The 14,333-nt window shown below is 46.5% G+C and overlaps 1 protein-coding gene across 1 annotated transcript in view; it reads right to left on the reverse strand.

Annotated features, from left to right (window-relative positions):
* SLC22A18 (solute carrier family 22 member 18) overlaps positions 1–14,333 on the reverse strand; it is a 62,727-nt gene that overhangs the window by 22,734 nt on the left and 25,660 nt on the right. Inside the window, exons 6-7 of the mRNA XM_026078853.1 lie at positions 834–949; positions 365–475 (exon numbers count right to left, since the gene is read on the reverse strand). Of these exons, the coding sequence (XP_025934638.1) occupies positions 365–475; positions 834–949 (227 nt within the window). The remainder of the gene's footprint in view (positions 1–364; positions 476–833; positions 950–14,333) is intronic.

Below are 14,333 nucleotides of genomic sequence, written 5' to 3' on the forward strand. Positions count from 1 at the left end.
TTTCTGGCAGAGTGTAAATGATTTGCCTCTGCTCTGAAGAGCTTATAGCCTAAACAGAAATGACAGACAAGCAGAGAAAACTACCCTTTTGTGGCTAAGGGGATCAGGTAGAGAGATTAAGCGCTTTAACAAAAGTCACAACAGAAGCCTGTGACAAGTAGTCTGTTTTAAATTAAGTCTCAGGTTTTTGACCCAAGGTAGCTGAGAGTGTTTGGAAGCACGCAGCATTGAACCGAGAGCTGAATCCTCACTCCTCCGTGATCAAATGCAAAGTGTGTTCAGCAACCTGAGATGAGCCTGGTTTACACTGCACATATTCTTACTTTAAGTAGATCAGCAATCACGGGCAACGGGTGAGGTTTACCTATGGGAAGTCCAGCAAAGACCTTGATTATGAAAACTTCCATTACTCCCGGAAACTTCATCAGGCGTAGGATTTCTCGGAGGCTAAACACACTGCCAGACTGCGATGGGCCTGGGAACATGACACATTGAATAATATTTTATTTATGCAGGTCAGAGGCAGGAAACAAGAAAAACTGAGACTGCCAGTTCAGGTTCGCAGCCACCTTCCTGGAAAAGGCCTCCACCACGCCGACTCTCTGCCGGCAGCAGAGTTTGGTGGCTGGCGCTGGGTCTGCGCAGTGAGACCAGCAGGAGTCCCGCACGCGGCCACGCTAACCCCAGCGAGGGGGGCTGCGCGGGCCAGGTGCAAACCTACAGCCCTGCTGCTGCTGCTGCCGCCGCCGCGTTTTACCTGGCTAATTATAAGCATTTTCCAGAATGGTGCTACTTCCAGGTGGTGCTACTTAATGAAACCACTAAATACTTACTGCGCTGCGTCACAGGATGCTCTGACTTCAGTTCAGCTTGAGAAGGGATCCAGACCATTACTATCGCAGTGCTTACGAGGCTTCCTACCAGCCCAACGTATATAGGAACAAAAATGCTGCAAACAGAAAAAAACACAGGTAAGCGGACAAATGTCATAAACAGAAGACATTTATACATCAGCCCTGCAAAGACTCTGGCACACGGCTGCTTTTACTTGGGTGCAGAGCAACCCCCTTGAAGTCACAGTTCCTACGGCATAAATAAGCTTACCCGCTTTCAGAACGAGGGCTCTGGATATCCACGACTGTGGTTTGAAATTTCAACAAAAGATGGCTATTGTCATCAAGATATTTTGTCACTTGTATTAATAATAGGGCATAATAAAATACTTTTAAATCTCTAAGTATCAAAGAGCCCCTCTTGGTTTAATGCTGCTTAGAAATCTTCCCGCGGACGGCACAGTAATTGCTGGTCAGGATCCACAGCAGGCCAGATCCTTCCCATTTTATTCTTGTAAGCATTACCGCACTCCTTGGAATTTCTCAGTGAAAACAAATGAAGTTATGGAGTGGTGGAAGTACTCAAGATGATTAAGGATGGTAGAATATAGCCCAGTGTACAGCCAGAACTGAAAATACCGGAGATGCAACACCACTTGAAAAGGAGCCACAGAAAATAACAAACATGATCTACAAAACCTTCTGAGGAGGAGAGTAAATAGCACTTTGACTGATGCACCACCTTTTCTCCGAAGGTGCTCAAAACCATATCAACCCCGCTTCGCCTGTCCGTCAGAGGCCCAAGCTTTGGATCTTTAACAGATGTGGGGCCACATCCTTAGGTGTGGACACAGTTAACGGCAATTATTAACAGTAATTTTATAAGGATAAAAAGCAACAATTATAAATTACCTAAAGAACCCCAATACAAACTACATAAAAGCCAATAGAGTCAATAAGAAGTCCTTAAATATCCTCTATCTCTTGGAAGAGAGGTCTCCTCTATCCTCTTGAAAGTGAAGAGTAGGAAATGACTCCTCCTAGTCTTTAAGTGCATGCGGGAAGACTGCAGACTCTGAAGGGCTTTAACTCTGGGGAAAAAAAAGGCGGAACAAAATCCAGGGCTGGAAGCCTGAAACGCAGGAGACGCAAGTTAAAAACAGAGGAAAACGTATGTTCTGTTTTTAACAGTGAGAGCAGTTATCCACTAAACCTGCTCATTTAAAGTCTTCCCCATCCTTTGTAAGATATATGCTTAAAGCCTCCCGTGGGATGCAGGTTTGACGTAGGAGACGCCAGCTGAAATGCCAAAGGCCAGCRTAGGGGATAACTCTACAAGACAATAATGGTCTCTTTGGGGTATAAAAATTTAAGCACCTTGGGCTTTAGCAAGGAAATGGCTGGATTTCACCGCAGAGCGCTTTCCAGGCGGCACGAGCCGGTGCGGACAGCCGGTGGCGAGCGCGCGGCCGACTCAGTCCCACAACTGCACCTTCTGCAAACAGGACGCAAAAGAGCGGGCGGCCACCGGCTAAACTGTGCTTCCTGGGCGCGCACCGATAGCAGAGTGGTTATTAACTCATTTTTACTGCTCTTTTCCTTGTCAGACCACAGCATATTTTTCCCYTGGAAGAACTAGCAATACTAACTGTAAAAGCCTCAAGTTTCCTCCATGCTAGACAAAGGCACGGGCCAAGTAATTTCTAGAGTACTACTGGTTATTATTGAAGTCCCAGAGCAAGGCAGGCAAGGATTGAGAGGCAAACAACCGAGAAAAGCATCAAATATATATATATATATATATATATATATATACACACACACACATACATACACACACATATTACTGTTAATAGCAACTGGAAATATCCCAGCTGAATATTTTAATTCTCATTAATTATTATTAACAACAACAAAAGTAGATAATATCTTCCTGCAAATGGACTGACTGCAATAATTTAGACCTGTTGCATCCATCTGTCAAGTTGTTCTGTTAATTACCCTGGACCACAAAATTAGTCATTTACTGGATTGTTTTATTTTATTATTATTTTTTTTTTTAGTACGGGAGATTGCCATTTTCTGATTAAAAGTTAACTGTCAAACAATTCCCAAACTGTTGAAATTAAGCTCTTTTGTACCGAATTTCTCTCCAAGAAATCCTGAATTTCTAGTTTGTTTTATAACGTAGGGTARCTTCATTAGCCAGACAGAAAGATAAAAGAAGTAGTTCCAGCTGGCTTTTTTTTTTCTTTTTTTTTTCTACATTACAAGCTTTCATTACAATATGGAAAAAAAAGCATAATTGCAAAAATTTTTATTGGACTGAAAAAACATTTCCGCCACAGTCCCATTTTTTTTCTGAAGTTTTCCAGTCTCCTACATGCCGGTGTAAATATGTTTTACTCTTTAGTTCAAAAGACAGTTACAGCAAGCGCCAGCAATGAGTGAACGATCCCCCAATAAAACTAGGAAGTAACAATGTCCTACTTCACTGAAAGGGAGAGGAGAACCTTGAAATTTTCCATATTTGGAAAAAAATGGACTGGCCTGAATGAATTAATGCAGTTTTGTACAGGCAGACTCCGAATTCGGAGAAATCCAGTGGAAGTAGAACATAAAGCTCGAAAGCGCACTTCCCAGAACAGCCTCAAGCACTCCAAATCATCTGAAAACACCTTTTAACCACAGCTTTCTGCAAGCGCTTCCTCTTTTTCTGTATTTTAAGTACTACCTTTTCTCGATCAGAAGGTACCAGTGCTATACCTCTAGGCTGGCTGCTACGTTATCTTGTGCTACACGGCAGGGATGGACTCTGGACCTGAAGATAACGCTTCTGTGTCCAGAGGAAACCACCCTCGTTTGTTTGCTCATTTGGAAAACGAAGGGAAACCAACGCTCATAAACCCGCCTTCCCGACACACCAGGTCGCTCACCCTAGCGATACAGAGGTGAAAGACTTGTCTATGCCATTGCTCCACGTCTCAAAGCCTCAATGTTAGCACTGAAATACTTTTTGGAGATGCCAGGAACGCAGGTTTCCCAGACTCCCGAAAGTGAAGTCTCCTACCCCGGTACCTAGGTACGGATAGGTTTGACAGCCTACGTGCAAGTACGCAGGTCCAAAAATGCTGCCCGTTGTCTTTCCATTATGAATTTGCACCAGAACTGACTGCAACCAGAGCTGACACTGCAGCTCCAAGGAGCTTGTTTTTGGACACGGCATCCCTGAGGCCAGTGCAAGTTCTACCACCACCTTCAGTGACTTCAGTCCTGTGCTTTGCAATGTGTCTTCACACTACAACATGGGGACAAGCACACTGTAAGAAGTCCAGATTCAAGAAATCAGCATTTTCAACCTTTTTGTTGCTGTTGTTGATCTATGAATCCCTACAGCTTTTCAGAGATGTAGACCCGCTGCACACTGAACTTGCGACTCCCAGCAATAAACTTGATTTTCTTGGTTACTGGCCATTTCCTCCTCCCAGCCATATCTCCAAGGCCAACCCTGCATTATAGATAATGCCTCTATAGCAACCACTTTATGGCAAACCGGTCCCAAACCCATACTTGAGCAGCATCTTGTCGTTACTTAGCATCAACATGTAGATCAGAAAACGAAACGGCTCGCCTCGAAAACGAAACGTGGATCATCTCAGATGCCTGCAAAAGGCAAAATGCAAGGTTTTGCTGTTAGCCCTAGATCTTCCCAGAAGGAAGTTTGGAGTTTGCCCAGCCACCACTGGTGGGTGCTGTGCATTTCAGCTGAGCTGCGGACCTGGAAGTGAAGCGGTTGCAGAGAGGTGCTTTGCTGCCCACCACGGGAAGCCCCGCGGACCACTGCCTGCCCCCACCACACTGCGTGGAGCCGTGCCAGCAGTGTGTTACCGGCCCTGCTTGCGGCGCAGGGCAGCTTTCTGCAACGCCTGGCACACCGTCACCTCTGAGCGCCCCGATGATCGCTTTGGGGCTTAGGCAGGTGAGGGACTATAAACATTTTCTTTCCCTGTTGTACAAAGAAACACAAATGTTTACACTGCCAGGTAAAAGGACGAGAGTGCAAAAGCCAGTGTGCATATGCTGAATAACTATTTCTGGAAGTGTAGAGAACAAAAGCTGCTGGGTCAAGCTTATGATATTCTTGCAGTGACACCCAACAGGAGACCTGAGGGCAAAGCATCTGCTGGGAAACCGGCACAACTGCAACGATGCTGCTGGACTTTCAGCTAGAGCCGCTCCGTGCTGTCTATGCACACGGCGGGGGGCAACACGGCCCTGGAGCTCACCTTCACAGCGAACTATCTGCACAACATGCAACGCAGGGGAAACCATGCCCGCGTCCTTGGGTGCTGCCGTCACTCCAGCAGGGGAGCTGCAGCCCGGCAGACGTGGGGCGAGGAGGAGGGTGGTGGCATCCCACAAGCAGGACGGTGGCAGAGGTGGGGTCGCATCCCATGGCAGCTCGGAGGAACGGCTCTCTAGGAAGGGATAAAGTGATCCTAGTGTCACCAGCAGCGGAAACAGCCTGGGGTTAGCACTGCTGACCACTCTGCTGTCRTTGCTGGGGACGGAGGCCAGCAGATCCCAGAACGAGACCCTTCTCTGCATGCTAAGCTAGTGACAGTACCCTGGGGCTAATTCGTTACTCTCTTATTTCTCACTGACGGAACAACAGCACACCAAATCCTCTGAGCAGCCCAGGGCCTTCAGCACCCTGCGCTCTGCTTCACTCTGTATTAGTCTGTATGAGTCACCTCTCTGGTTAAGACAGAGTCTGTGGGCACAGCTGACCCAGAAGCCCAGGGATCTGAGTCCTCTGCCCAGTAACAATTCCTTGCCCACAAGGGGACATCTGCAGGAGCAGAAACAACTCCTCCTCTTCCTCACTGCAGCCAAAAATCAGGAGGCTTGGCTGCTCCTCCCAGACACAGGAGACCGGTCTGACCTGGGGAGATCTTAGATGCTCATCTCACGCTCCCCTGTGCTGGGCAAACACCACCGTCTGCCCTTTGGGCTAAGATTAACACCAGCCAGGCTCGATGGGACGCACCGCAAGCAGACTGATGCCGATACCCTTCAGAGGCGAGTGCTGCTTAAATTATACTGGGAACCATCTCCCTGCGGTGACAAACAGCTTCGTGCTGTTGTATGTGGTCCAAGAGCATTTCTTTTCCTCGGCACAACTGGGCGATTGCTGGAAGAACTTGGTGGAGCACATCTCTTGGGTCTTAAACCCTTTAAGATTTAAGCACGAAATCTTGGCTCTGCTGAAATCACTGGAAGTCTCTCTTACAGTCTGCATTAAATTTTGTCTGTTCGGCTTATCGGAAGGAAGTTTTGCAAGGAAGGGACGAGGTGGCACTAATAAGACAAATGAAACAAATTAAACAAGTTGCTCCCACAGGATCCTTTTACATCCCCTTCCCCTTCCTGTGCTTGCTCTCAGCCATCCTCGCTGCTAGCAAATGAGTCATCTGGAACCAGAGTAATTCCTGCCCAAATCAGAAGCAGATTTCCTGAGGGGGCTGAATAACAAAGGACACAGGCAGAACTAATACAATTAAATTGAAAGGAGCAAAAGGGCAAATCAGCTTAGACAGCTGAGATCATTGTACGGCCTGTTTCAGCTCCTTACTGATTAATAGAGGTTAACAGCCTTCAGCGCTCTTCCAGGCAGCAAGGGCTTTACGGTCAAAATAACTCTGGTAACTTTATCTGTGTTCTTCAGCATATTACTTCTAACTTCTTTGCTTCTGTTATATCTGGAGAGAGATTCTCTTGCTGACTTCTGCTGGCAGAGCTCCTCACTCTCTCTTTGGGTTTTCTGCTAGCAGAGCTCCTCCTGGCTTTATTTTTTAATTTCCCTGAGGCAATTACACAGATGTGGTGGATGCATTAAAGGGACCTCTCTAGATGGAGGGGTCTGCAAGAGGAGAAGGCGCTCTGAACGGTGCAACAGGACCCTGCCAGCATGTGGCACCTCAGCATCTCCCCACCGTTTCTGCCCTTGTAGACACCTATGGCAAACACGAGTCTGCCTGCTGCTTGCAGGTGATAAACGGCACACTGCTCATGCGGGTTTTGAAATGTGGGATGCCAGGTGCAGGGCACCGTTTATCTGCTGTGCAAACTGCTGGAGACTGGAGCATTTACATTTCAAGACTCGCTTTGTAGCCCATGGTCATTTATAATGGACAAGCGGCTGGCAGATAGGACTTCCCGTCTGGAAACTCYATCCTTAACGCTGGTGGGAAAGCAAAATTGATGATGAAACCATTAATAATAATGTCATGGTAAACAGATTAAACCCAAGAAAAAATAAGCATTCAAAGCTGACTGGAACAAGGTTGAATTTTTTCCCATCTAATGCTTAACCACCTTCTGTATTTACTTTCAGACGACTGTAAATCCTAGCGGGTATCAAGCTTCCTGGAGGAGACAAAGCAGGAATGCGCTGCATGTTATTCCACGAGGAATCAAAGAGATTGCAGACTAAGATTTGGTCGTTGCATTTTTCAGTAGCCTCAACTCCAGAAGTATGTTGATCAGGAAAAACACCCATATCATTCACAGACAGGTAAAAGGCAGCTTAATGTCAGCGATTCCACTCAAAAGCCAGAAGACAAAACACAGTCCTGTGGTTCTGCTCAGCCAAAATTAGAAGTGTCACCTTGTGCCAACAGGGCCGATTAGCACGAGGAAAATTAATGCAACGAGGACTCATTTTCTGAATCAACATGTTATATACATCAGCCCTAAGTTGCTCTCACTTTTGTTGAATGCTAATAATGTCAGAGGAGTTATTCCCAGGTTATAGCAATGTAAATGGGAGGAGGATCCAGCCCGTAACATCGAAGGCAAACATCGCTAGTGTGCACGCCAAGGCAGGCTGGAGTTTGTGCACAGAAGGCTTCAGAATATCTGCATTCAACGGGATTTTGATGCTTATGGGGAACATCTTCAGGTTTTTAATAACACAGACTTCACTGGCACAGAAGAAAAAGAGATTTCAAGGAGAGGGTGGGAACCGACACTACTGCAGCAGCTTTCCCAGCAGAGGCACACACTTCACCCCTCTCTTTCCTCCCGGTGCTTCGCAGACCAACCTGTCACACCACRGCAGCATCGACGTGTCATTTGGGGGTAATTCTGCGTCCGGGGAGAAGCTGGCCCTCACTCTGGGAGTTTTACACGTGCACCGTAATATCCAGGGCCATCTGAGGGTGGAGTGGGGTTAATTCTCTGCTCCTTTACACACAACTACAGCCGGCCTCCCGACCACCCCTTAGCTCTTCCAGCCAGTGAAGGCGACAAAGGCTACCACATCTAGCAAACCAGTAAGGGACACGGTTTAGGGCTCTGGCCCAAATTCCAGTGTCTGCTCTGACCTTCTGGGCTGCAGTTCCTGCCTTTGGTTTCCTCTCTGAACACGCTGGGACAGCCAGATGAACGCTAGATAGTGCCGGTCGCTTTGTGATTAGCATTGCAGCCACAGAGCCTTACGCTGCCTGCAAAGCAAGGGAGAAAGTGTGTGTGTGTGTGTGTGTGCGTGCGTGTGCGTGTGTGTAATTACACAATTAAATGTTGCATCAATACAGCAATTCTCTCAAGGAGGAAGCCGTTCCCTGCAAGTCCGTCAGGATTAAAGGATCAATGTACACTTCTGCAGTGAATGGAATTGTGTTTGTTTGCTTTCCCTTTTTCGTAATAAAGTCAAAGTTGAGCATGGAGAGAGTGCAAATTGTTTTTTAGTGACTCACTCCTACTTCAAAACAACGCTGCATAAAGATTGCATTCATAACCAGTCCGGATTCCTTCAAGAGCTCTGAAAGGACTCTCGAAATATTTCTTTGATTGAAGTCTGGCCACACTATCCACTCATACACTTACACCCTTAGAGAGGAACTACAGGAGAAAAAGGATTAGCGATAAAAAAAAAAAAAAAAAAAAGACAAAAATCGGCTCAGATAAAACCACGACACCAAACCACATTCTCCAGTAAATAGCTCTGTGTTCCTTAGAAAACGAGTAACGGCCAGTTTTCTGTCAATGGCAAACACGCATCATGTTCCTGATAACTTAGGGATGCCTAAACTTAGCGCATAATTTATGGTGACTCAGTGATGCATAACTTAGCGATGGTTCAGTTCAAGGCATCTYGTTTTACTGCCTTGGCAAGGCTAGCACAGCGCATTTCATCCCTGAGCCACAGTTCAGAGATGTCAAATTGTTCAACTGTTTCCTGTTGGTAAGACTCCTCCTAAAGACAAAAAGCAAGCACAAAATTTCATTGAAACCCTGAAGCTTCTTAAAAAAAAAGAAAAAAGAAAAAGAAACTAAATAAAAAATGAATTCACTGAGGCTCAAAAAACGTCACATTTCCTAGGACTGTCATGCAAACACGCAGAAATAGTTGGGCTTCACCCCCCGGGGAAAGGACCGCTCCAACGTGGTACGAACAAACCCAGGCAGCGCGTGCTCAACAGGCTTCCCGGGAACCCTGCTGGTGCAGGGCAGCCAGCACCGCTCACATCGCTTCATCCACACCTCCAAGAGGCAAACGAAAACCAAACTCCGGACCCAGGGCTGTGGCGGCACCACGCAGTAGCGACGCGGTCGTTCCAGCGCGCAGCCCTCACGGGAAAACCTTGCAAAAGGCACGAGCCAGCACGGCACGAGCCTTTCCCCACCGGCTCTGCCGCCCAGGCAAACGCCCACGGGAAAACGGCACGCGAGGCAGGGAGCGATGTTCAAYGCCACCCAAAAGAGCATTAAAGCTCAAGCAGGAAAAAACCCCTAGCCTCCAAGGGGACTCGGGTCCTTTTTCCATTTGCTTCCCAGTGTTCAGGTTGGGAKTATTTGACAAGCGGTAGGACAGTAAGTCACCCGAATTTCCCTGTTGCCCTCCGCAGGATTCCTCCCATAGAAACATTCCCGCTATCCCACTCAGAGCCCTCTACCGTTCCAGAGACGGCTCTGGCTGAAGCAGGGCTCTGCGTGGGCGCTCGRCTAATTGCCCAAGAGGCCCATCAGTTACGCTTGAATAAGATGCGGGTGGATGTGCATATTTGTCCACAATCCGCCATGAGTCCCGGGTGTCATTTATTTTCACCTGCTCTTTTCTGGTAAAACACCCCATCTCAAAACACTGCACTTTGCTAATCCCAAGCTCGCACTTGTATGTGTCAATACCGCTTTTCCTGACTGTACGGCGTTGATGGTTGCACTGGCATCATGGTGCACTGAACACCTGCACGTTTACACTCATTTATAACAAACGGGGGAGTAAGCTTCGCTCCTCCAAAAGATTTTAGCCAGCTGGCTGACTAAAGCGTTGCTTGCTCACTCTGGTATCTAGTCTTCACCCTGCACGTCTAGAAACAGGGGAGTCTAGACATGGACCACGTATGAACTGCACTCACTGAACGGGGGCTTGCAACATCTGGCTTCCAGCCCAGCAGCGCTAATCTGGGATGAGCTTGGGCAGGCCAAGATAGGAATCGGAAAGTAGGCGTAAATGGTCAGTGCTCACAACGGAGACCGATGGCCAGCGAGGCAGGGACCTGTCTTGTTCAATCTGTGAGCAATCAGGAATAGCAGTGAGGTATGAAATTCTGCTGGGGATACAAAACTAAAAGAGTAGTGGGGGAAAGAGCAGACAGCGAGGAACTGCATATGGCCCTTACAGGACTTAGCAGGCAATAAAAAAACCCAGCAGTCGAAATTCACCATAGATAAATTTAAAGTGATGCACAGTGGGGAAAGCAAGATTTAAATTCACACGCATGATATGATAGTTTCTGAATTGCTTATCACCACTCAAGAAGACCACCTTTGAACCATCATAGAAACTTTCATGAACCCATCAGCTCAGTGCTTGGCTAATCAAACGTTAGGAACTACCACAAAAGAAATAGAGCACAACAGAGAAGAGAAAGGAGGTGTCTTAGGGACATGTGATAGAGGTCCACAAACTCGTGAGTGGCATGCAGAAGGGGGCTAGGAAATGACCATCACTGTTGCTTTCCATGCAAGAACTAGGAAGTACCAAACAAAGGTGTTAGGAGCCTGGTTCAGGACGAAGAGAAGGAGATGATCCCTCCCACAACGTGTTCAAGGTCCGTGGAGCTCGTTGCTACTGATGTTGTGGAAGCGAAAGGCTTGAGCAGGCTCAAGAAGAGACTGGACAAGCATTTGGTGGAAAAATCCACTGAGGGTTACTAAAGAGTCACCAACCACATGCATTTCAGGAAATCCCCAAGCTGAAAATATTTGGAGGCCGGGAAAGTAATTGGTGAAGTATTACGTAAGTTTGCCCTGTTCTTGTTCTTCCCTAGGCATCTTTTTATGACTTTTATTGGAGAAAGCATCTTCCCTTCAAAGCACAAGGATAACGCAGCTAGTGTCAGCACCCTCTTAAACAACAAAGYGATTTCAAGATCTTTTGCTCAGGTCATGTTGAAAGATGCAAATGTAATTTCCTCCTCTGCAGCAGGAATCAAAACCATGTCTCCCACCACCATCTCACAAACTAGAGATAGGGTCCTTTTTGCCCATTCCCTGGATTTTTTTTTTTCTTCCTAGAAACCTTAAATATTCCAGAGAATAAGTAAGAATAATTGTAACTCTCACTTAACACTTGGGAGATTCAGTTGGAAACAGATAATTCTACGTTTCAGACCAAAAACTGTTCCTGTACCTTATCAAGTGACCATTTAATATAAAATACAGACACGATCCCCCATCTTTTAGGCGTGGATTTTTTCCAGCCTTTTTCTTGACAATCTACAGTGCAAGCCTTTCACTTCAAGGAATGTCTTCTGTAAGGCACCTACAACATGATATTCAGCTGGCTTCCTGATGCTAAGAAAGGTATGAGAGCAGAGCTTGGATAGAAACATGAGACTGAGGGCACTCCGAGGAGGAACAACTGGACAGGATCCCCCAAGTCAACTGGTAATGCTTCAGCTGAGTTTCAAATTTGAAGTACACTGCACGCTGCTGACTTATTTTTTTAAATCTACAAATAAAAAGTACATGTGCAGTACCAACACACTTTTACGTCTGTGATCCTGAGCAACTCTTAATTTCCATGTACTCACTTCGTAGGTGGAGGGAAAGTCTCCATTTACTCAATATCTGGGGTACAAGCTTCCTGGATACTACAACCATGCAAAGTAACACAAGCTTTTTAGGGTCCTGTTCCCTCCCCCAACACACACACACACACCCATCTTCTTCACGGTAGGGATTTGTTCCCTAATGGGTGGTAAAGCCTTTAAGTATTTTTTTTTTTAATTAAGCAACAATTCCATAAACTGCTCTTCCAAGTTCAGAATGTGGTGAATTATTAAAATCCTCAGTTTGGGTGTGTAATTGGGTAAGGACTCCCACGTACGGACTGGTTAGAAGGTGAGCAGCGCTTGCTAGACTACCCAGTGACTCATAGCTGAACACATCGTTAATCATATGTTACAGCATGTCTGACTTCATAGAATACCGTAGGTGGTAAAATAATCTTTAAATGAGTTCAAGCTTTTGCTGGCTTTTATGAGGTTACAACGCTTCAGACTCCAAAAGATTCAGCTGGGCAGGAAACTGTTGAGGATTTGCTATAGTAACTTGGACAGCACTTGCTACACGTCAGGCTTCAGCTCACAGCAGTGGCTTTGGAGGATACGCAAGCTTGGCACTGGCTGGATGTGTTACTTTTCACTGATCCCCATGCGCTTACTCAGAGCTGGCCCAAGTAGAGCGTAGGCAGAGCTGAATTTTGCTGCCCAAGGACGAGGGGTGGAGGCCTGGCAGCTCCTGCGAGGGGAAGGGGTTGGATTTGGCTGGAAAAGAAAGTAAGAAGAGAGTGCTGGAGAGCCAGGATCACTGTGTCTGCTGATACTGAGGAGACAGGAAGTGACTGCTACCTCCAGGAAGACCTCTCCCATCTTCCAAAAACAGCCACGCACACCACGTGCTCTGGCTCTTTCCCGAACAGAAGCAGCAAGCCTGACTTCTAGGGACTCTGGCACGGGCAAGCAGAAAATGGGACTATGGGCAGACAGTCTGATGCCGCATGCAACTACTTGTTTTGCCAACACCTAGAGGTGACACGGTGTCTTCCCACCAGGGCACTGGAGCCACTTCCACCAGTGGACTTAAGCCACTTCTTCTACACGTCATTGCTGTCAGCAGGACACTGAGCTCGAGAGACCATTGCTAGGACCCAAGATAGCAGTCCTTACGTCATGCAAAATTAAGCGCTCCCTCCACACCCTAGACCCAAAGGCTAAGGAGCTGAATAGGGAAGGCTTCGACTAGCCAAGTCTGAAAGCGGAATTTGGTCTTTTACCAGGACTGCATTCACATGAATGACATTTTTCAGCAAGGTTATCCCTGGCAAAACAAATTACTTCTTTACCTGGAGGTAACTGTAAATGCAACATCCTACCAGAGGTAAGGCACAGACTGATCTTGCCTTCGTAATAAGCAGTCATAGCCAACACCTTCTACCCCAAGGTGCGAGAAAATTGATGTGCTTCATCAAGGACTCCAGCATCTTTTGTCTAGCAAGGCCTTATAATGAGACAGAAATAGGACATATCAAGGCTGGTCTTCTACGGGAAGCAACACTGGAACACTAATACCCCAAAGTCACAAATCAAATGTTTCACATGACAAGTGGAACCGTTTCCAGTATTCTGCTCCAACCTCTTTGGCCATGCAACAGGTCCCTTAAAAACAACCCTTTTTCCAGCAAAGACAGAGCCTTAGGGATGTGGTGCAGCTGATTTGATTTCATGAACAGTTTGCCCCCAGAAACAGCCTTCTGCATAAGAGTGAGTCATCCGATTTCAGTAAGCAGAAGGGTGAAACCATTAATTAAAGGCACACAGTTTGCTTGCTGGGGCAGGCTTCGTGTGTTCAAACCAAGAGTGGTCTCACTGTTACTATATTTACTGAGCTCTCTCAATTAAGTACTTTGTTTCTCTCATCCCATAATGACGATGGTTTCTGCATATTAAATGCATTCAGAAAGGAGGTTGCTCTGTGTTTCAGAGTTGCAAGTTTGCATATCTGCATTAGTTTCCTCCCCTACACAGTTGGTAGGACAAGCAGTGGTCAGGGAATGGCTAAGAAACTTTGCACTAAATGATGTATTTTCAAATACTTTGTTTACATAATAAAAAAAATTTGATTTGGGCCAAAAAGCACGTTAAATATTAACTGAACTTGCTTCCACTTTTTGGAGTGTTGAATTGAAAAAACATTTAATGTATTTCATCCCAGTCAAGTGCAATTGCAGGGTCTTCTATGCATCTTCTGCAGCTCAGTGGATTTCAGTGTTGCCAAAGCCCTGAACATGAATGGCCTTTACCTGCAGACCTGGTGGAGCAGTTGTATTTCAAGCTCTGCCTAACACACCTCAGCTCTCCGTTGGAGGCACTACCCCCTCGGGAGAAAAGAGACTCATTCGTTCCCTACACCACATCTAATCTTGGCCCC

The sequence above is a fragment of the Apteryx rowi genome, unplaced genomic scaffold (genome assembly GCF_003343035.1).
Source record: "Apteryx rowi isolate R43461 unplaced genomic scaffold, aptRow1 scaffold_49, whole genome shotgun sequence".
In the NCBI taxonomy this organism is placed as follows: Eukaryota; Metazoa; Chordata; class Aves; order Apterygiformes; family Apterygidae; genus Apteryx; species Apteryx rowi.